At 44.1% G+C, this 24,340-nt stretch overlaps 1 protein-coding gene across 1 annotated transcript in view; it reads right to left on the reverse strand.

Moving 5' to 3' along the window:
* Positions 1-24,340, reverse strand: part of CFAP43 (cilia and flagella associated protein 43) — a 368,309-nt gene that overhangs the window by 227,947 nt on the left and 116,022 nt on the right. The window contains 2 exon segments of the mRNA XM_029610740.1: positions 12,044-12,213; positions 19,422-19,574. Coding sequence (XP_029466600.1) covers positions 12,044-12,213; positions 19,422-19,574 — 323 coding nt within the window.

A 24,340-nucleotide genomic window follows, 5' to 3' on the forward strand; every position in this document is an offset into this window, starting at 1 on the left:
CCCCACTGGAACAGAACTCCCCCAACCGAGAGAGCGAAACAAGCAATCAGAATAGGTAATCAAACAACGAGCGGACTCTCCGTTACTTCAGAACAGCAATGCGGGCGGGATCCTGGACTGATCCTTGGTACTACAGGAACGAAAATTATCAGGTAAGAAACTAATTTTCCTTTCCCTGTACGTACCAGGATCAGTCCAGGACACCTGGGATGTACCAGAGCCAACTTACCAAGAGTGGGAAGCAGAGAGACCCGCTCGGAGTACCCTCTCTCCAAAACCCCCAGAATCAGGAGCCTGAACATCCAACCGGTAATGTCTAATGAAGGTATTTAACGACTTCCAGGTAGCCGCCCTGCAAATCTCTTGAGGCGACACCTGAGAAGCTTCCGCCCAAGACGCAGCATGGGATCGTGTCGAGTGAGCCCGGAGACCCACGGGAACCGGTTTTCCCCGCACCAGGTACGCTGAGCCAATGGCCTCCTTGAGCCAACGGGCGATCGTCGTCCAGGACGCTGCGGCACCTTTCTTTGGACCGGAGAATAGAACAAAAAGATGATCTGTCACCCGAAAAGGATTAGTGACCTCCAGATAGCGAAGGAGGGACCTCCGCACATCCAGCTTCCGTAATTCCTTCGATTTCGGGTCAGAGGACTCCCCGACCGCGAAAGCGGGAAGCTCAATCGATTGATTTAAATGAAACGCCGACACGACTTTAGGCAAAAAGGAAAAAATTCAAAATTAAATTCAATTTCCACCCCCCCCCCCGGCAAGCGGGCGCCCCCCCCCCCCCCCGAGAAAACCCGAGCGGAGACGCGAAGCAAAGGAGAGCCGGCAGACAGAAATACAAAGAAAACTTTTTTTTTTTTTTTAAACTTGCCGCTGTCCTCGGTCCTGGGGCCCTGCTCCAGCAGGGGTGAGTGAACCGGGCTCCCCGGTGTCACCCCCGACGCTGCTACTCGATCAGCCGGGTCCTCGACCCTAGCAGCGGCCTCAACCAGGGGGGGATGGTCCCCTCAGAACCTCCCAACCCCCCTGGGAGGCAGGGTGGACGGGACTTTCCTCACAAGGACAAAATGAAAACAGTTTGGGAATACAATCAACCAGCACTAACTAAAATCAAACTAACTCAACCCTGACTGACTAACAGCACTCAGGGCAGGCAGAGGCTGTGACTGCACCTGCACCATCTACTGGAGACAGAGTAAGACTGAGGGGCTGTGACTGGCACATTGTCATATATGACTGAGTCCGACAGGTCTTGCTCTGTCTCCATCTACTGGTGCGGAGTCACAACCCAGGTGTCCTGGACTGATCCTGGTACGTACAGGGAAATGAGAAATACATGATTCTGACAAAAATGAAATACTAAACTCCGAAGAGGGAGAATACTTGCACAGATATTCCTTTTCCTTTAAAATTACCACAGAACATCAAGAAGACTCGCTTCACAACAAGACTGAAAGAGACATTACCCTATGAGGCTCAAGAGGAAGGGAAGCCAGATCCTTTCAAAACTAAGCTCAGGTTACAAATTGAGAAGACCTCCCACAGAAGAAGGTTTTCATTCTTGACTCCTTGGAAGAAAGTGTCCCTTTCGAGAAAGTAGGGAGAAAGCTTCTGTGACTGTGTCCCTCTCAGCAAGCCAGAGCCAGTCTCTGCCCTCTGCGAGACTTGTGGTTATGCCTTCATTCCATTCTCCTCTAGCAAAAGGACAAGATTAAATGAATGGATCATACATAAAGAAATATTGTCTCCTCCATAAAGTGTCCTCGCAGAGGCTCCAAGTTCTAATCAAACCCTCTACATGGTCTTCTTTCAAGCCACTGAATGCTGTAACTCCCGACACAAAGTATGTTTGCTAGATAGCCTGGATCTGATTGTAATCCACCTTGAGACCAATTTGGTAAAGGCGGAATATCAAATGTTTATAAATAAATAAATAAAAGTCAAGGTTGCAAAAGAGAATAGAAAGGATCTTCTAGGGAAGAATTCTCTGACTGGGGAAAAGGTGAAGGAGTAACCCTGCTTGCATCTCAGAATTTAGTCCAGGGAATGTCCAGGCTCCCGGTGGAAACACATGCAAGAGACTGAATGCCAGTCATGGTTTTATCAGGATATACAACCCTCGTGGGCTCCCGATTTCCTTTTTTGGGCTGAAAAATTTGCTCATCTTGGAGCTTCATCAGGTTGCTTTGAAATCCACTTATGAAGATGCCTCACCTGACCCCTAGTAGGGCAAAGGTTGCTTCTGCCAGTCTCAAGGTTATTAGCTCAAAACATCCATCTGCATGATGATGGTGTTGGTGACATGAGCTTCTGCTGACTCAATTACCAGAGACCCTGAGGGCTACTAGATTCCTTCAGCTTGTTCACATCAGTTAATGGCATTTTATAGACCACTGCCACCCAAGCTGCTTTCTCCTGGACTAGAGGTCAGGATTTCTGGAACATTACACAGCTGGCTCTGGCTCTCAGCCTAGACCTAGACATGCTTGATCTCCACTAGGACTCTTGTCCCCATTTCAGCTGCCATGGAACTAAACTCCCCACTAAATCTTATAAGACTCATGCCTACAATAAGAAAAAAAAAACATGACGGAGACTCCAAATACATTCCTTGCAGGAAACTGTGAAAACCTACCTGCTCAGGCTTTTTCTAACCTCCCAAGAGAGAGACTGGACTACTGAATAGCATCCTGAGAGGAGTGTGAATTAAGTGAGACACATGTGGATCAGTGCCAAGATACTGCGTTCAGGTTCAATGCCCTGGAGCCTAGGACAGTGCTTGGGGCAGATATGGGAATAGGAAATCTGGACATGGAGAGAAAGGCCTTGAGTCCTTGAAGTCCAAGGCCATAAAACCAGATTCTTCTTTAGATATGAGAGGGCTTTCTTATACTTCAGAGAATGGGGAAAAAACTAATTGCTGTTCAAGATAATCATCTGTCAGCTTAAAGGTTCCACACCTACATAACCTGGCTGCAGTTGAATGGTTTTCCTGCTTTAGCTCAGCCCTGAATAGTCATATGTCTGACCAAAGGAGGAACCAGAGTCCCTCCCTGCATAAGAAGGCCTTTACTACACACTGACCAGGTGTAGCAATGCACCTGCATTTGGTCCTACAGAGGGTACTGTCTTTGGCCGGATTCTATACAGGAGAGTTATTACAACTAGTGGGTTTAGCAGTGTAGACCCATGAGGGCAGTCAGTTTATCATACCCTGAGCTATTTCCTTTTCTAATGCCCTGGGATATACTTTTGTTAATGGATCACTCTCTGGTCACCTATCACCTCAATTTCACTCCCCTAAACTTTAAAGAGATGAAGCTTGAAACTCTAAATTCTAAACCCTTTTTTCCTCAATCATCACACACCCACTCAAATATACTAGAGCACAGCTTTATTTTCCTTCTCCTTTAGTTACACAGCAGTTAAGATTTCATCCAAAACATCATAGAGTTTAGGAAATTTCAATTAGCTTCAATGCAAGACTTACTTCTTGTTAGAGCATGAGACCAGGTTAATAGCTGAAAGAAGCATTTAAGCTTGTTACTGACAGCTTTCATTAATGTTAGTAACCGCATTCACAGTTTTAAGCTTTCACAAACTTACCGCCTATGGGCTTATTCCAATGTTAGTCCTGGGGAAATTCTGTGCTACTATAGAGCGCAGAATCCCTCCCCCCCCCCCCCCCCCCCCCCCCCCCCCCCCCCCCCCCCCCCCCACATGCAGAATTGCCAAATTCTGTGCAGAAAATGGCAGGAGATCCCGGCTTGCCTCGAGCAGAGTGCAACACCCTTGCGGCAAAGATGAAGGCTCTGGCGCTTACTCGCTTCACGCTGGGGCCTTCATCTTCATTAAGAGGGTGATGCACTCCGCTCACAGCTCGTCTTTTAAGACCTTAATTGATGGATAGAAACACATCATTCAGGGACACCTATGATAGAAAGACTGAATCTTTGCTTTAAAAAACTCTTTATTTCTATAGTCTCTTTTTGAATAATTGTTCCTAAAAGAAACTTGGTTTGGTTCACAAGCACAGCTACAGACTGGCTGCAGCAGATTGGGGGCTTTTAAGGAATTTCCTGCTACAAAACCTGGGACTTGTTGAAGAGTGGTTTACTAAAAGAAACTGGGGGGGTACATATTCAAAAGCCATTTAGACGGATAATGGGAAAATAATCCATATAAATGGCTTAGCCACATATTTAAAAGGCTTACCCGTCTAAATTCTAGCAAGGAGGTAGGCATTCCAGGAAGAAGCAGAGTTAGTCAGTTAACTTAACTGGCTAGCTCTAGATGCACCATAGGACAGGTCTAAAATTAGCCGGATATCACATATCAGGCTAACTCTAACTTATCCGGGTATATTCAGTGGCGCAGCTGCACCCGCTGAATATTCCAGTTAAGTTAGCCAGATATGGGTATCCAGCTAACTTAACTAGCCGCTTAGTGGCTGAATATTTATCCCTGTATGTTCAGTCCAAGAGTTACTGCTCCAGAGGGTTTTCAGTTAGCAGAACTTTCTCTGTTAGGAGAAACTACATGTTTGGGGTTGTGTACCAATTCAAGTGCCAGCAGCTAATGGGGCTTTCTTAATTATCTGCTAGGAGCAATGCATAATGGGTTAAAGCTATTGTTGAAGAGGAATTCCAACTAACATTCGGGCCGATTCAGTAAAGTCCGCGGGAGAGCGGGCGAACGCCTGCTCTCCCGGCGCGCGCACAGGCCACTTGCCTGTGCGTGCGATTCAATATTTAAATTAGGTCCGGCGGTAGAAACGGGCAAAAGGAGGCACTAGGGACTCTAGCGCATCCCTAGCGCCTCCTTTTGGCCTGGAGCGGCGGCTGTCAGCGGGTTTGACAGCCGACGCTCAATTTCGCCGATGGCCCTTTGCCCATTACTCCTACCATGTAACAGGGGCCGGCCAATGGCACGGATACCCTGTCACATGGTAAGGGCAAAGGGCCATTGGCGCCATTTTTATTAGTGGCAGCCGATGGCCCGAGAGCAGGAGATCGCTCCCCGGAACCCCCCTGGACCACCAGGTAATTTTAAAACGTTTTAGGGGGCTTGGGAGGGTGGGGGAAGCTAAGGGAGCTGTTTTAAAGGGTAGAGGTGGGTTTTTTGTTTATCGGCTCGGGCGCAGCAGATTAAAAAAAAAACCCGATCGGGCCGCACGAAAAAAAATTCACGATGTGAATCGGAACCAATTCCGGTTCCGATTCACATCTCTAGAAATCAAGAGCAAATAAGGAAAAAATGTCCTTCATCAGATCAAAAAGAGATTTTAACCTAGGACACTGCAGGAACACATGAAAAATAGTTTCCTTATCTGAACAATAAGGACAAGACTCTGAAATCATCGGATTTAGGTGCATCACAAACGCATTAGTAGTGATGATCCCATGCAGGACTCTCCATGCGCACATGTGCGTGCCGATTCTAAAACAATATCCTTTGAAATGACTTGGTTTGCTAATTCATACCTATTTACAAAAACAACATAAGAACATAAGAACATGCCATACTGGGTCAGACAAAGGGTCCATCAAGCCCAGCATCCTGTTTCCAACAGTGGCCAATCCAGGCCATAAGAACCTGGCAAGTACCCAAAAACTAAGTCTATTTCATGTTACTTTTGCTAGTAATAGCAGTGGCTATTTTCTAAGTCAACTTAATTAATAGCAGGTAATGGACTTCTCCTCCAAGAACTTATCCAATCCTTTTTTAAACACAGCTACACGAACTGCACTAACCACATCCTCTGGTAACAAATTCCAGAGTTTAATTGTGCGTTGAGTGAAAAAAACTTTCTCCGATTAGTTTTAAATGTGCTACATGCTAACTTCATTGAGTGTCCCCTAGTCCTTCTATTATCCGAAAGCGTAAATAACTGATTCACATTTACCCATGCTAGACCTCTCATGATTTTAAACACCTCTATCATATTCCCCCTCAGCCGTCTCTTCTCCAAGCTGAACAGTCCTAACCTCTTTAGTCTTTCCTCATAGGGGAGCTGTTCCATCCCTTTTATCAATTTGGTCCACCCTACAATATCATCAGAAAGGACCCTGTCCACTTTTTTGATGACATTAGCGGAACTCCAAACAACTGCTACCTGTGTGGTGGCACAGCCAGAAAGAAGATCTCCTGACGTCCGTTTTTCCAAGATATTTTGTGTAATGTAGCAGGAAGCTTTCTTATTCTGTTCACAGAAACAGGGATAAATCTCTCCTTCCCTCAGGAGGCTACAGTGTAAATGTGATTGCCCAATGAGTCTGGCTGTCAGGCATTCAGAATACAGTTTGAGCAGATCCTTTGTTGTATACAAAAAGAGCAAGGTGTGAAGGGCTAGAAACTCAGACAAGTAAAAGTGAATGAAACAAGCCTTGCATTTTTTTTAAATACAGAGAATTGTGTTTACAGCTGCACACAACAACTATGCATGAGGAGCTGTTAAAGAAATTGTTTTAAGATCTAAGCACAATAGGGAGTTTTGGTAGGATAAGTTCTTTTTTTCAGGCTCCTAAAAAATGTAATGTAAGATGGATCTGAAAACAAGTAACCAAATGGCTTATTCTTTGCACAGACCTGCTAGGATACATTTTAAAAGAAAACAATTGTGTCAGATGTGGATGCACAATGGCAGGCTGATTTTATTGACATGTATGTCGGCCTTGACTGGTTATAACAGCAGCTACAAATATGTGTATAGCACCTGCACAGTATAAGAATGTTTTAAAATTCAGAGAAAAAACAGGCTGGGTTGCTATGGTGACAGCAAGCCACGTAGCTCATACAGGCATGCCTGGATGTATACAATCAGATGTAGAAATAAACCACATGATACGAACCGCTAACACATGATAGTGGTCATGTGAGAACACAACCCTGGATAGAAAGATAGTAACTGTTCATGAAAGCTTTAGCTTTGTGATTCTAAAAATAAAAATGTATCTGTATGAAACCCCTAAAAGGCAGGAAATAGAAAGCAAGCAGCAGCCAGCATTAAAGAGGGGCCATAAATGCCGCTTCTTTCTTGTGGACCTTGACAGTGAAATAGAAGGTTATCCACCAGCACAAAAAGCATGTGTGAACAATGGTAGCAAATGAAAAGTAGAGAAAATGACAGAGACAGATCAAAGAGCTGTCATTGGGACAAAATCTTTTTGATTTGCAGGATCCAACCTTGGACATCAATGTTAGAGATAATGTGGTGGATTCTACGCATATAGAAACTGCACCAAGCTTCAGTAGATACTGAGGCAGATAATTTTCTGGGAAAACTAGAAGCAGCAGGTATCAGAAAAATGTCTCTTGTGATTAAGCATTTTAGGGTGGCAGATTGCGATAATAGAGTTTGTGGTGGATCTTCGCAGTTAGGAGATTATGGGGACACACCAAGTCCAGACCAGAATATACTCATGTTTTCAGCTGGCGGACGGGTATACGGATGCCCCCAAGCCCAAGATCTTTAAAAAAAAAAAAATGTAAATCAATCATACATGGGGCTATGTACAGCATTTTTACAAAATGCTTAGCTGGCATTTTTCATGATGACTGTTTTGGATGTGTTATAACAGCCCAACTCAAAAACATTATAATTATCTATTATGGAATGCCCATGACATATAGGAAAAATTAAGGACAGTTTGTACAAGTTATGCCTGCAACGTGTTTTAAATGTTAATTTATTACTGGCATATAAAACAGGTATGTTAAATATAATAATGATGATTTACATCTAATCATTTACCTTATACACAGTGTAAAAAGTGCTTTAACTTCTATGGAAAAACTGAACAGTATGCTTAGGTCTACAGATGAAATCCTAATGATGCCAGCATCTTTGGAAGAAAACACCAGGCATTTTTTAAAATAGTTAATAAACATGTAAAAGTAATTAATAAACAAATATATGTTTGAACAACTGTGTAAAGTGCTCTTTAAGGATCTATGGAGGATTTATCTTTATCACAATTAAAAACAATGAGAAGCCAAATTTGGAGGTGGGAGAAAAAAGGGCATATTCATCCACCTTCTCTCACTGTAACTTGCCCCATTGCAAAGTTTCTGCACAAGAGACAGGAAGTGTTGCACCCATCGGTCGCAGATGGCTGCGACCTCTCATGCTTACCTCTTTTTTCGCTACACCATGTAATCTGGGACGAGTGGCGGCTTTCGCCAGTCACTGCCGCCCTCCCTGGCGTTCCCGGGACTGCGTGGGCCCTGCTGACCGCCATCTTGCTTCTGGCGTCACATAGGCACACGCGCGTGCATGGGCCAGCTTTGTACACGTCATGGCAGGAACCTCGGGGGCATCCCTCCGGATAACGTAGTCTCGCTACCTCTACTTAAGCAGACCAGACCGACACACTGACGAGTTAGCAAGGAGTTTCCTTGTTGCTGAATCCACCTACTTGGACCTTCGGTTCCTGTTCCTGGTACGCACAGAAGACCAGCTCATTAAAAAAGAGGCAGGCCAGGGGTGGGGTCTGAGTAGGCCGGGGGCAAGGAGGGGCCGTCCTGGATAGCCCCATTAGACACTGTCCCAGTGAAGCGCGTGCTCTGGAGATCATGTAAGTATAGGAAAAAAAACTATTAGAGGGGATTTAGAGGTCAGGGAGGAGAGGGGAAAAGTCAGGCAGAGTAGGTAGGGGGTGAAAGAAGTTCAGAGTGGACTGGAAGGGAACTGGGGAAAGGCCCAGTTCATTGCCATGCACATTTTATAAAATGACACCCCTCCCCCCCCGCGCACATTAGCCAGTACTCGTACACATATTCTTGCGCCAATATAAAGTATAAAAATGGGCACGCATGTGCATGTGAGTAGCCAATTTTATAACATACATGCGTTGACGTGCGCATGTTGTAAAATCACCGCATCCATATGTGCACGCGGAACTGAGCATACATGGACGCCCTCTCGGTTCTTTAAAAATTTACCTCTAAGAAAGGTGGAAGGAAGGCCAAACAATTACCGGCATGGTTGAAAGGTGAGGTGAAAGAAGCTATTTTAACCAAAAAAACCATCCTCCAAAAATTGGAAGAAGGATCCATCTGAAGAAAATTGTAAAAAGCATAAGCATTGTCAAGTTAAGTATAAAATATTAATAAGACAGACTAAGAGAGAATTTGAAATGCAGATGCCTGTAGATGCAAAAACTCATTATAAAAATTTTTTAAATATATCCGAAGCAGGAAAACTGCAAGGGAGTCAGTTGGACTGTTAGATGATCAAGGGGTTAAAGGGGCTCTTAGGGAAGATAAGGTCATCGCGGAAAGACTAAATGAATTCTTTGTTTCTGTGTTTACTGATGAGGATTTGGGGGGATACTGGGTCTGGAGACTGTTTTCAAGGGTCATGATTCAGATGAACGGAACCAAATCATGGTGAATCTGGAAGATGTAGTAGGTCAGGTTAACAAACTAAAGTATAGCAAATCACCTGGACTAGATGGTATGCACCAGTGTTCTGAAAGAACTAAAAAATGAAATTTCAGATCTATAGTAAAAAATTTGTAACCTATCATTAAAATCGTCCATTGTACCCAAAGACTGGAAGGTGGCCAGTGTAAACCCAATATTTAAAAAGGGCTCCGGGGTGATCCGGGAGCCTATAGACTGGTGAGCCTGACTTCAGTGCTGGGAAAAATAGTGGAAACTTTTCTAAAGGTCAAAATCACAGAACTATAGAAAGACATGGTTCAATGGAACACAGCCGACTTGGATTTATCCAAGGGTAGTCTTACCTCAGAAATTTGCTACATTTTTTTGAAGCGGTTAATAAACATGTGAATAAAGGTGAACCATTAAATGTAGCACACATTTTAAGAAGCCAGAAAGTACACGTGTCAAGAATAAGGGGCGGGGCATGGGTGTTGCCACGACTTATGCACATAATTCAAAATTTTGCATAGCCTGATCATGGCATGTTATATGCATAATTTTACTGCTGGTCCTGATGAGGAGAAAGTCTGTTGGGACTTACAGGACAAAGAACCGTCAGGGAAGAGGGGGAGAAAGAGAGAGACAGAGACAGACAGACACTCTGTATATCTCCCACTGTAAGAGGGGCACTTTCAATTCAGGGTGGGTTTTGGTGGGGAGGTGATGTTACTAGGGTCTACAGATTCTTGCGCCCTAGGCAGACCAATGAAACACTGCTCCCCCCCCCCCCAAACCCACCCTGAGTTGAAAGTGCCCCTCTTACAGTGGGAGATATATAGAGTGTCAGAATCTCTCTCTCTCGTCACTTGTGCGAGCATAAGAACATAAGATATTCCATACTGAGTTAGACCAAGGGTCCATCAAGCCCAGTATCCTGTTTCCAACAGTGGCCAATCCAAGTCACAAGTACTTGGTAAGGACCCAAACATAAGATAGATCACAAGCTACTATTGCTTATTAGTTATCGTCATAGCAGTTTATGGATTTATCTTCTAGGAACTTATCCAAACCTTTTTTAAACCCAGTTACACTAACTTCTGTAACCATATCCTCTGGCAATGAATTACAGAGCTTAACTATGCGCCAAGTGAAAAAGAATTTTCTTCTATTTGTTTTAAATGAGCTACTTGCTAACTTCATGGAGTGCCCCCTGGTCCTTCTATTGTCTGAGAGAGTAAATAATCGATTTATATTAACTTGTTCAAGTCCTTTCATGATTTTGTAGACTTCTATCCTATCCCCTCCCCCCTCAATCGTCTCTTCTTCAAACTGAACAGCCCTAATTTCTTTACCCTTTCCTCATAGGGCAGCCATCCCATGCCCCTTATCATTATATCTACATACGATATGAAATTAAGCGCATCTCTGCTCATGCACGTTCCTTTTAAAATTAGCCAGTTAGCACACAAATAGTATGTGCTCAAACATTAAGCCCCCAAACAAAGCAAAAATGCACCTAGTGTGCGTTCAGTATGTACTCAAATACTGCACTCACAGTATGCGCGCAGACAGCATGCACTCAAAATAGTATGCACTCGCATCATATCCCCTGCTCTATATAGGCCATCTTACGCACACAAGCACATGCGCACCTGAGCGAACATTTCAGTGCACTTCCGCACGGTGCACACACACACCTGCACATGGGAAAACTATGCTGCCGCGGCCATCCACACAGCTCAAAACAAAACGAGCCTTTTGAGCAGGGCCTAGCCAAAGGCTGTTCAACCCATCGAGCTTGCGCTGTCCGCTCTACACGAAACTCTGAGGAAAGCGTGAGGGAAAGGGGGAAGGAATGCCGAACACTTAGCATTGAGGGAAGGAGACCCAGTAAGGAAGACAAGGAAAAAACTTCCCTAAACTCTCTTCTCTTTTTTTTTTTTTTTCATACCTGAGCTCAGCACTCCTGGCTGAGAATACGAACAGGTCTCCAGCTATGGGGGAAGAGGGCACAAGCAGTCACTGTTAAGCACTCCTTCTGGCTCTAACCACTTTTTTTTTTGTTTTTTTTAACTCCATGCCTGAGACAGAATCCCGGAATAAAAATGGTCAACTGAGAGAGGGACCTACTGGTGTCATCTCAGGTGATCAAGCAGTGTTAGAAAATTATTTCATCTTCTTTTCTTTCATTATTTTTTTTTACCACAGGCAATCCCCAGATGGGAAATGCATGTCTACCATCTGCTGGAGACAGAGAATACTAGTGGGTGAATGTTGGGGCGGGGCTATATATTTCCATGACATCAGCTTTTACTCCATCTCTTTCTGCTGATAAAGGTGCATAAACCACTTGTGTGGATTGACCTGCCTGAGTACAGAGGAACTTAATATTCTCTCACCTCGCGCTCTGTCTTCCTGCTCAGCCCTACCAGGAAGTCTGTACTACAGTAAACAATAGGCATAGGCAGGAGCAAAGAGCATAGAATAAAGCCTCCAACATATAAAAGAGAATATTTTTTTAATGTATAAAAAGTTATTTTTACCTTGTAAAAGTATATAACACAATGCAATACTAACCCACTATATTAATTTCAACACAGCCATCTTTTCATTGGTTATACTGAAATGCTTTGACTTGTAGAAAAATTACCTGTTGGAGTTTATACTGGAATAAAAAAGGTCTAGATCTGCAATAACCATAAACTGTGCTGTTGTTGGTTCCCAGAACTGCAGAGGTAAGTGGATTTTCTACTTCATAACGCTGTTTAAAAATGATTTCTTCACGTAGCAGCCCTTTTCGATCTGTATTTTTAGTAGGATCTGGTACATTTAGAGGAGATAATCAAGAAATTATATTATATTATTATTATATTATAAAGATTACCAAAAATCATGACATTTCTTATCAGAAATGATTTAATTAAAATCAGAATTGTGAAAACTATACAAGTGCATATTTTTATGCTAATCATTATTTATCATGACCACAAGGAAGAACTGAGAAAAGACCAAGATGATATTGTTGCATGGTTATTGGCTAAGAAAGCTTCAAAAAGAAAAGGATGACCTGAAGCAATGTTTTCTCTAATGTTTTGTAGGCTACGTGTGCAAAAAAGTTCTTGGGAACAACAAAATGTACAAATTTGTATGCAATGTTCTTTGAAACACGATTCTATTTTCCTTTTCGTGTGTGTGCTATGTTTTCCTGTGTGCGCTTGTTTCACAGTCTGTGTGTGCGCACACATACGTACAGCTTACATGGAATGTTGATCTGTAGAGTTATTACGCTAAATAATTCATCACTACATTGAAGAAATAGTGAAAACAAATGTAACATAGTCAAACATATCAATCTAATCATGTCCACCACTTAACACATAGTCAAGCTGGGGAATTTGTTGATAGATGATGTGGTCAAGGCATCGAGCAAAGTTTTATTTATTTTTTTATATTCCACTTTTCAGCACGTCAAAGTGTACATCAAGTTGGATTTAAAAAGGGATGATCAAGTTCCTGAAGGAAAACTCCATAAACCATTATTGCCCAAATAGATTTGGGAAATCTACTGTTTGTGCCTAGGAGTGAGTAACAAGGAATTGATATATTCTTTGGGATCTGTTGGAGACTTGTGACCTGGATTGGCCACTGTTGGAGACAGGATATTAGACTTGATGGCCCTTTGGTCTGAGTCAGCATGACATACATCATGGGGCAGATTTTTATTCTTAGGCGCGCGGGGGGTACATTTGTACGCGCTACCCGGCACGCACAAATGTACACCCGATTTTATAACATGCGCGCGCTACCGCGCGCATGTTATAAAATCCAGGGTCAGCGCGCGCAAGGTGCACACTTGTGCACGCCGAGCCCATGGGGAGCCCCGATGACTTTCCCCATTCCCTCCTAGGCTGCTCTGAAATCGGAGTGGCCTTGGAGGGAACTTTTTTTTGGATCCCCCCACCTTTCCCTCCCTTCCCCTATCTAACCCACCCCCCGGCCCCACCTAAATCCCCCCCCCCACCTTCTTCGATGGAGTTACGCCTGCGTAACTTGCGAGCGCTGGCTGGCCAGGCCCCGACACAGGCCGCTGTGTCGGGGCACTTGGCCATGCCCCCGGACCACCCCCAGACTGCAGCCATGCCCCCGGATATGCCAGGACCGCCCCCGGGCCGTGGCCCCACCCACTGCCCCGCGCCCGGACCGCCCATTTTTCTAAGCCCCGGGTCATACACGTGTCCTGGGGCTTGCGTGCGCCGCCGAGCCTATGCAAAATAGGCTCGGCGCGTGCAGGGGTAGGTTTCCGGGGGTTACGTGCGTATCCCTTTGAAAATCTACCCCTATGTTCTTAGGCAGAGACCCCAAACTATGGTTTCCAGAGCAATTTTGTTTGGCCTGCCAATTTTTCCTGATTGTGGCCGAATCAGCTCACAGAGTAAGGTTTACTTTTTGTTTTGCCCATGCATGGTGGTGATAAAATCTTAAATGTTAGCAGGGTTCCCAACCACTGCCAGCAAAATAATAAGTCCCATGCAGTGGCAGCTACAATGTTGGGGGGGTCCCTAATCCCCATTAGTAGAAGAGGAAGTCCCACAGAGCAGCAGTGAAGTCTTCAATGCTAGCGGGGTTCCCAAACCCTGCCAGCAGAATAGGAAGTCCTGCAAAGCATCTTGCACAACACAGGAAGTCATAAGTCCCGAGCAGTGGTAGCTGCTATGCTGCTGGAGTCCCCAACCAGTTAGCACAAGAGAATATAAAGGTGAGTCAGTGGGCCCACCATATGTCCTGATGTAAAGAGTCACTCCAGTCATTGTATGTTGGGAGGTCAGTATGAATGATATCCCATACACACTCAATCTGTCATCAGAAACACTCTTTCCTGCAGCAAGCTTATCCATGATTTACTGGATTTCATTCTCTGAGCAGAAACTGGATCAGATTTTTTGAAAATGACCCGAAAAGTCCAGATTTTGTAGAAGATGGGCAGTCTTGAGCAGGAAAAACAATGCTTATTCTTGAGAGCTTGTTGTGTTTAGCCATTCATCCAGATATGGGAAAGAACCTGAATCCCCTGGTGACAGAGGAGTAAGGCTACCACTATAAGGTAAAGACTCTTGGAGTTGCTCATATGGCAACAGGGTACTGGAAGTGGGAAGAATCCACCTTGAAGCAAAGGTAATGCTAATGGGATGGATGGATGGGTGTATGAGCATATATATATCCTTTAGCTCTAGAGTGCATAACCTTTCCTGTTTTTGGATGTAGGGAAAAGCATACTGAGGGAATTCATTTTGAATTCCTATCGAAGCAGACATTTGTTCAAGGGTCTCACTTCCAGAATGGGCCTCAATCCTCCTGATTTCTTGGAGATTAGGAAATATGGGGAGTAGAAACCTTGTGCATGCTGGGATGCAGAGAATGGTTCTATCATGTGTTGGTGAGGAAGTGATTGCATTTCTCAGTGAAAATGCATCAAGTGGGACAGATGTGGATCAAGATTCTAGCAGTGTGGAGGTATGGTAGCCAGGAAAAATACAAACTGTATCCAAACTCCAGAATTTGGAAGACCTGGTATTGGTTATCTGGTGTCACACCTTGAAGAAGATTTGTATCCTGTTCCCCTCCGAAACAGTTTAAAGGGATGAAAAACTGGGCCTGGGCATGTTCCAGGGCTGTTGAGTAGCTTTAGGCTAATGGCACTCATGCTGCTGTGCTGTGGTCGGAGGTGGTTGCCAATGTTGGATCAGAAGAGTCGGTAACTGGTACTGCTGAAAAGGCCAGAATTGACTCCTATGAAAGTATGACCATTGATAAGTATAGAATGTTACGATCAGAAGGGACATGAACCCTTGGACCGACGGGGAGATTGGTACTACCTTGGGAGATGGCTCCTCAGGTTCCCCCGTCGGGTGGCGAGGCAGAACAGAAGTTGGGGCTGGCTGGATCCTCGCTGCTGGAGACTCAGATGGCCGCTGAGAGGGCACTGAGGCGTGAAGTCAGAGCAAGGGACAGTTGGATCTTCGCCACTGGAGACCTGCAGTCCCCCCAGGAGGAGCCTGTAGGGACCCGGGCCGCTGGGACTTAGGTGGGCCCTTGAAGGAGGATGGTCCAAGAGAAGTCCGAGGTCGAGTGCCAGAGGATTGCCGCTTGCCAGTCCGAAGTCACACACCGAGGAATCACTGCTTGCCAGTCTGAAGTCACTGAGAAGCAGGAACCAGGAACCGAAGCACCAGGAGACTCACCGGAGCGAGCAGACTTGAAGCAAACAAGTTGCCAAGTCGAGGAATGACCATGGGCAGTTTCCTTATATACTCCCCTGTGCCTGGCCCATCAGGCACAGGTGAAGTCAATTTGGAGGACGAGGCCCCTTTAAATTCTGTGAGGAGGTGGGGCCTCGCGCCTAAGGGCATGGCGGCCATCTTGGATCCTGGACGCGGAGGAGAGTGGCCTGACGCCGCAAGGGAAGAGCAGGGACGCCTCTCAAGCCGGTAGCCACTGCGGAGGCCCGCACTGAGGTGCTCGGGCAAATGGGACCAGACTCCCGTGGCTTCCTCGATGCTGCCGCAGCGGCCCCACCATCATGGGTCAGGTAGGGGTTTGCGGCCACGGAACACAGCATAGAAGGTGTTCAGGGACCTAAGATAGAGTTGGACTGCCACATTCCTTTTCTTTATTTGCAGAGACCAGGTACATTCAGTGACTTCATGGGAGCATCATCTATTCGCTCTGAGCCATGTCTTACACCATGCTCCAATCAAAGCTGATACATGAAAAAGAGTTGAAAAGTTTGTAGAGAAAAACGGAAAAGCTGACGAATGCAATCTTCTGCCTTCAAAAGTGGTTATGAGCAATAAGACCCTCCTTCTTCAGATTACAGAAAAATTTTCTGATTTTTAATACAGTTACAAGTATATTGCTCATGAGAATAATGCACCATTTGAAACTGGTGTGAAGATATACAGGCAGGAAGCATGGAGCCTTGGAAGTCTTCCTTGCCAAGAATGTCCAGCAGCTTTATTCTGGTCAGACCCAACAACGACTGACTGATGCAGCAGTTGGATGATTCTGAACTCTGGAGAGTTTGAACTCTGCATTCCAGATTCAGCTTTGAAGTGCAAATAGTTCAGAATCTTGTAGATTGAGAGAGCCACTGGCTCTGATGGTGCATCCAATATCTGGAGGAATCCAAAGATTTTTATTCAGGGGAACTTTGATGCTAACAGGTGAATTTTCAAAGAAGTTACACATATAAATGTAATACTATTTTAGCAAATTTCAAAAGCTATTTACCTGTGTCAAATGCACTTAATGTGAGTAAAACGTTAACAATTCAATGGCATATCTTATGGCAATCCTTAGAAAGCCACCTATTGTGGGTAAAGTGTATGTACTGGTAAACATGTAGAACCAAGTTCTAAGTGCGTAAATGCTTATGAAAATCAGGCCCTAAGATTTGCACTCACCAGTTCCATGAACTTTGAATGTGACAGGTGTTCTGGTGCGATGTCAGGCGTATTAAAAAATGGGTGAGGATGTGTATTTGCAGAATCCTCTCCTGAATGTGAGGGTTACTAACCAAGGATTCCGATGATGATGAAAGTGTGTGGCTTTGATTTAGGCCAATGAGGAAGGTGATGAGGAGCTCCTGCTCAACTAATTTTCTGACAAGACAGATGTTATGGGAACGCTGGAGGTGGTCCCATTTCTGGGAGATTGTGTACCCTTCAGCCACGACACGACCACAGAGGAGCTCCGGGAAGCGCCGAGGCAGGTGAGAAGTGTCCAAGCACAGGCTGAAGATGTAGGACCCTGGCCTCTGCCGAACCTGATCGCATCAAAGAGACCCAGCAACTCAATGTTGGTCTCTGGGGTAGCCCTCCAGCCCTCCAGCCCTCCAGCCACTCGATAGCCCTTTCGGACTTACTGTACAGAACAGCAAATGTGACAGGATGGACAGAGACTGAAGGGCGAAGACATCAGACTCAGACGAAGACTCAGGATACATGAGGTATACACACAAAGATTCAGGATACTTGAAGGTTGAGAAGAAGATTTGAAGGGCTGAGACGAGACTCGGGATACTTAAAGAATAAACACGAAGACTTGAAGAACTAAGACGAAGTCAGGTTGCTTGAAGAACTGAGACAGACTCAGGTTGCTTGAAGAACTGAGACAGACTCAGGTTGCTTGAAGGTTCAAGATACGTGAAGGACTCAGACGGAGTCATGGGTTGCTTGAAGATTCAAGATCACTTGAAGGATGAGGTGGTAATCCAAGATACTTGAAGGACTCAGACAGAGTCACAAGTCAAGAGTTCTGAGTAGGTGCCACAGCACGCTCCCTACACAGCCAATCAAGGCAGGTCACGGATCACGCTGGTGGTTCTCAACTCAGGTTACTTGGAGATTCCATGACGAAGACTCGACAAGGTCTGCACCGAGGCACGCCCTCCACAGCCAGTCAAGGCAAGGCACAGACCACGCAGATATGGTACAGGTTTAAGCAGAGTTCATTCATGTGGGCAAGGCAAACGCAAGAGGCGCCGAAGACCTGGACAGAATACAGGGAAGGAGAAGAACCTCAGGATCCCAGGGACTTGGAGTAAAACGCTCGGCGTGGAGCTCAAGCGAACTCAGAGTGTGGAACCTGAAGCTCAGTGGATTAAAAGCTGGAATCTTCTGGAGGCTTATGCTGCTGAGGCAAAGGACATCTGAATAAAAGATCAGGACGTGAAGACATCCAGAGAGTAGGACATCAGGACTTCAGGGGTTCTGAAGAACGAACATCAGGAACATCAGCAACATCAGGATCTGGATGGACAAGACACAGAATCTGACGAGAAACCTTGACGAGAATGAAGACGAAGACATGTAATTCCAACATGGAACAGAGTGCCAACGAGTAACAGGATGAAGAGAAGTCCTAAGGAGGACTGGCTCTTTGCAAAGGCAACAAAGCAATGAAGACAGACCCTTTTTATAGGGCTGAAGAGGAGGCTCCCATGATGACATCACAGGAGGACCACTCCCATGCTGGCCCTTTAAGAGGAGGCATGGCCCTGCACCTAAGGAGGAAGGCAGGAAGAGGCAGGACCTTGGAGAGTGGCGTCCCTGCCGCTAAGTGCAGAGCAGAAGCTATGCTAGGCCGCAAACCCAGGCCCAATGCTGTCTGCGGCTCCCAAGCCATGGAGACGACACTCAGGGCGGCTCCATGCCGCAGGCAAGACCGAGGAGGAAGGCCCTTCCCCATGGAGGGGACAGGTAATGTCGACGGCCTCCGGGTCGCATGGAAATGCTGTCGGCTGCACCCTGCCGTGGCACGGCTGTAAAAAGGTCAGTGGCCTCCGAGCCACGTAGAAATGCTATCGGCAGCCTCCTGGCTGCAGCGCAGCCCTGGAGTGGCTCCAGCCGCACTGAGAAGGCGTCAGCGGCCTCTGGCCATGGAAAAAGAGAGGAAAAAAGAGAGATGAGAGGCTGCCATGGCAGAATAACAACAACAGTCAATGCTTTACTGTGGGAGGAGGATCTACTGCTGCTTCGGGGAGACTTATGAAGTTCTATGTGTGGCACCCTGGAGTGTTGAAAACACAGATAGGTCCACAGGCATATCTGGGGCAAAGCAAGGATTACTTGCCGTGAAGGACTTCCATCTTACCATAGATGCAGTTCTTCAGCCATTCTGTGGTGTCACAAGTCTTTTTATTTTGTAGCACTGAAAAGTGCTGTTGTGGGTGCTGCAGAGCAGCAAGTCAACTAAAAGTGAAGAAACTGAAGAAAAAGAAACAAAATTTTAAAGGATTCTGGAAAAACATGTCTGGAGAGACTGATAACATGTTTGGGCTGTGCTTGGATAAAAAAAGACTGAAGAGGCTCTCGAAGCCACGCGCACACAGGACCTCCCGCACGTACTCAGTAGGGCTCAAAGCTCTATTAGCTTGGAGAAACAAGGCCATTCAGTGCTGCCACATGACATCAACCACAGATCATGACAGGAAAATCATAAAAATAGTCTAGTGTAATTTTTAGTTTTACCTGATAACATTTCTAAAGTCAGAGTAAAGATTTCCAGACGTGTTCCTCCGCTCTTGTCTTTGGCTTCCTCTGGGCAGATAAGTGCCATCACCATAATATTCTTCTTCTCCATGTCATACAGTGTTGACAAGTCCAGGACTTTTCCACTCATCACTGCAAAAGCAAGAACACCAAATGGGAGGAGAGAAGCTTTGATGAACCTCTCTCTACTGATGAATGCTCTAGGCAGTAAATTAAGCTCTCCTTCACTGTCTGCCAATTGGCCCTTCCACCATCACATATCAATGAAAGGACCAAGTCCCTTTCAGAAAGACCAATTGGGAACAGCCTTGCTGGACCTCAGGAAGGGTATATGGCATGCTGGGGAGGGAGGACTTGCCGGTTAGCCCATGGGAAGTTTAAAGCTTTCCTTTGAACAGGCATTAAATTTCTCATGGTAGTAGGCAATGTGCTAGGCAGCCTCCCCAATAGCATGCCTCCTTCCATTGCAGGATAATAGCTAATTAGGCTATTACCCTGCAATTTGCATCACATGCACTGAGCCTAACACGGTTTATTAGTGTGGGTTTTTTTGGCACTAAAGCCCTTTTTACATAGCAGGGCAATGGTAGTGCTACAAACCTGTGCTAAAAAAAACCCAAATAAAAACCTGTGGTAGGATCAGCACAGCTTATTACGTCTGCCACAGAGAGGCTTCTGCTCAAAAAGGGGACAATTTTTCAGAATAACCTTTAATTATTCAGATTATTTGAAGACTGTCTGCACTGGAACAAAGCCTGTGGGTACTGCTTACCTGTGGAACTTACAAACATTTTAAAAGAGAAAGTACACACGTACTTTCGCTCTGAAACTTGCACCACTGTTTGGGCAGGTTGGATTTTTTTTTTTTTTTTTAATGGAAAATAACATGTGAAGAATTGAGAATGCAATCAATGTGTGCTATTTTCCTCTCTCCACCTAAATACAACCAAAGGCATGCACATTGTTCCACAGCTTATTGAACATAAGAACATAACATAAGACTTGCCATACTGGGTCAGACCAAGGGTCCATCGAGCCCAGTATCCTGTTTCCAACAGTGGCCAATCCAAGTCACAAGTACCTGGCAGGATCCCAAGGGGTAGACAGATTCCAAGAATAAGCAGTGGATTTCTGAAACTCTACCTTAATAATTGTTAATGGACTTGTCCTCCAGGAACTTGTCCAAATTTTTTTAAGTGTAGCTATACTAACAGTTTTCACTATATCCTCTGGCAATGAATTCCAGAGCTTAATTATGTGTTGAGTAAAAAAATATTTTCTCTTATTACTTTTAAATGTATTACCCAGAAACTTCATTGTATCCCCTGGTCTTTGTACTTTTCGAAAGAGTAAAATGATTAATGTTTACTCGTTCCATTGCACTCATTTCATAGGCCTCTATCATATCTCCCTCCCAAGTTGAAGATTCCTAACCTCTTTAGTCTTTTCTCATAAGGGAATTGTTCTAGTCCCTTTATCATTTTGGTCGCCCTTCTCTATAACTTTTCTAATGCTATATCTTTTTTGAGATGTGGTGATCAGAACTGAACACAATAGTCAAGATGGGGTCACAACATGGAACGATACAGAGGCATTATGATATTCTCTGTTTTATTCTCCATTCCTTTCCTAATAATCCCTAACATTCTTTTTGCTTTCTTGACTGCTGCTGCACACTGAGCAGAAAATTTCAACATATTTTCAACGATGATACCTAGATCCTTTTCCTGAGTGGTGACTCCTATTGTGGAATCATGCATTTTGTAGCTATAATCTGGGTTAATCTCCTCTAAGTGCATCACTTTGCACTTGTCTACATTAAATTTCATTTGTAATTTGCATGCCCAGTCTCCCAGTTTTGCAAAGTCCTTTTGCAATTTCTTACAATCCTCTTGTGATTTGTCAACTTTTAATAATTTTGTATCATCGGCAAATTTGATCCCCTCACTTGTTGTTCACATTTCCAGGTCATTTATAAATATATTAAAAAGCAGAGGTCCCAGAACAGATCCCTGGGACACTCCAGTATTCACTTTGTCCATTGAGAAAATTTATCATTTAGCACTACTCTCTATTTTCTATCTTTTAACCAGTTAGCAATCCACAATAGGTCACTATCATCTATCCCATGACTTTCTAATTTCCTAATGAGTCTCTCATAAGGGACTTTATCAAATGCTTTATGGAAATATAGATACACTACATCAACTGGCTCATCTTTATCCACATGTTTATCTATGACCTCAAAAAAATGTAGCTAATTTGTGAGGCAAGGCTTCCCTTGGTTAATCCATGTTGGCTTTCTCCATTAAACTATGTTTATCTATATGTTCAGCAATTTTGTTCTTTATGATAGTTTCTACCATTTTGCCTGGCACAGACATCACACTCACTGGTCTGTAATTTCCTGGATACCTCTTGATCCCTTTTTAAAAATTGTCGTTAAATTGGTAATCTTCCAGTGTTAAGGTACCATAGATGATGTTATTGATTGTTTACAAATTTCTAATAGCAGGACCACAATTTCATTTCTCAGTTGTTTCAGCACTCTTTGGTACATACCATCTGGTTCAGGTGATCTGCTTGCTACTCTTTAGTTTGTCAATTTGCCCTAGTACATCTTCCAGGTTCACTGAGATTTGTTTCAGTTCCTCTGAATCATAACTTTTGATGGCATGGGTTTCCGGGCCTCTGTCCCTCCTGATGCAGCCCATGTGGTGAAACACGGTCCGTGTTGGGGGACCGAAACCTCTCTCCAAGAATTTATGCATAAAAGGTGGAAATGCTTGATTTAACGCTTCACTTCTCTGATTAATTCAATACAAGGATCCATGAACTCTTAGCACTATACCATTTCCATTTATGATTTTTCACCAATAGTGTATACCACTCATCATCTCCACTTCCTATTTGCTGTATGGGTATATCTCTTACATCTTCCTCAGTGAATTCGAAAGCAAAGAATTTATTTAGTCTTTCTGCTATGGCTTTGTCAACCCTAAGTGCTCCTTTTACCCAGTAATCATCTAACTCCCTAGCAGGCTTTTTACCTCGAATGTACCTGAAAAGTTTTTTATTATGAGTTTTTGCTTCCATGGCAAGCTTCTTTTCAAATTCTTTCTTTGACTTCCTTATCAATACTTTGCATCTGACTTGCCAGTGCTTATGCTGTCTCCTGATTTCTTCATTTGTTATTCATTTGTTATTCATTATTGTTATTCATTTGTTATTCATTCAAGTTATTTAAGTTGTATAAGATGTTATATTTGTATTTGTATAAGTTACCAATTGGTCACCACTATGTATAAGTTGTTTATCCTGTAAACCGGAGTGAAGGCATCCCGCTATACTTCGGTATAAAAAAGCCTCGAAATAAATAAATAAAAATAAATTTGGATCCCTTTTCCATTTCTTGAAAGATATTCTTTTAAATATTATATAGGCTCTCTCACCTCACGTTTCAACCATACTGGTAGTCGTTTAGACTTCTTTCCACCTTTTCTAATGCATGGAATACATCTATTCTGGGCTTCCAAGATGGTATTTTTAAACAACATCCATTCCTGAGCTAAACTCTTAACCTTTGCAGTTGCTCTTTCAATTTTTTCCTAACCATTTTCCTCAATTTATCATACTCTCCTTTTTGAAAGTTAAATGCTCTCACAGTAGATTTCTTTTTTGCGCTCCCTCCAGTTATTAAGTCAAATTTGATAATGTGGCTCCAACACTTATTTATTTATTTTATTTATTTATTAACTTTTATTTACCGACATTCGTGAAGCACATCATGCCGGTTTACAAAGAACTCAGATGAGATACAGTAAAACAATATAGCAATATAACATTATAAACAATATAATATAATATTACTAATCAAAAAGAATAAAGAAAACAAAATGAACAAAATAAAAAAAACAAAAAAAAAACCCTCTTAACCAAATCCTGTGTGCCACTAAAGATTAGGTCTATAATAGTTTCCCCTCTTGTTGGTTCTTGTACCAGCTGCTCAGTGAAACAATCATTTATTTCATCTAGGAACTTTACTTCTCTAGAATGTCCTGATGTAACATTCACCCAGTCAGTACTGGGGTAATTAAAATCACTCATTACTGTGCTGCTGATTTTGTTAGCATCCCTCATTTCTTTTAGCATTTCATTATCTGTTAGTTCAGTCTGGCTAGATAGACGGTAATACACCCCATTACTATTTTATTCCCTTTTTCATCTGGAATTTCTATTCATAAAGATTCAACATTGTATTTTGTTCCTGCAGAACTTTTATCCTGTTTGACTCAATGCTCTCTTTAATATATAGTTTCTACCCCTCAACCAATTTGATCCATCCGATTAATTTGATGCAATTCGTACTCTGGTATCACAGTGTCCCATTGCTTATCCTCCTTCCACCAGGTCTCTGCGATGCTAATTATATCTACCTCTTCATCCAGTGCTATACACCTAAAGGGTAAAATTTTTAAACCCTGGTGCGCGTAAATCCCAGGGTTTACGCGTGTGGCTGGGCCTTATGCGCACCGGGCCAATTTTCAAATGGGCCCAGCCACGCGCATAAACCCTGGTATGCGATTAAGTGTCAGGGCCTGAAAGGAGGGTGGTCCGGGGGTGGGGGGGGGGGAGGAGAGGGGCAGTCTTGGGGGTGAGGAGGGGCAGGGCTGGAGGTGCCGGTACAATGGCCATTTGCAACTGTGCTGGGGAAGCAGGTGCTGGCAAACAGCCAGCATGCGCAAGTTGCTTCTGCTCTAGAGGAACAGCAATTTAAAAAAACAAAAAAAAATAGGTAAGGCAGATTAGGCTTAGGGGGTGGGGAGGAGAGGGGAAGGGGAAGGGAGGCAAGGGTAGGGAACTGAGGAAGGCTGCAGTGCATCGCCGCGCGAAACTAG

The sequence above is a fragment of the Rhinatrema bivittatum genome, chromosome 7, assembly GCF_901001135.1.
Source record: "Rhinatrema bivittatum chromosome 7, aRhiBiv1.1, whole genome shotgun sequence".
In the NCBI taxonomy this organism is placed as follows: domain Eukaryota; kingdom Metazoa; phylum Chordata; class Amphibia; order Gymnophiona; family Rhinatrematidae; genus Rhinatrema; species Rhinatrema bivittatum.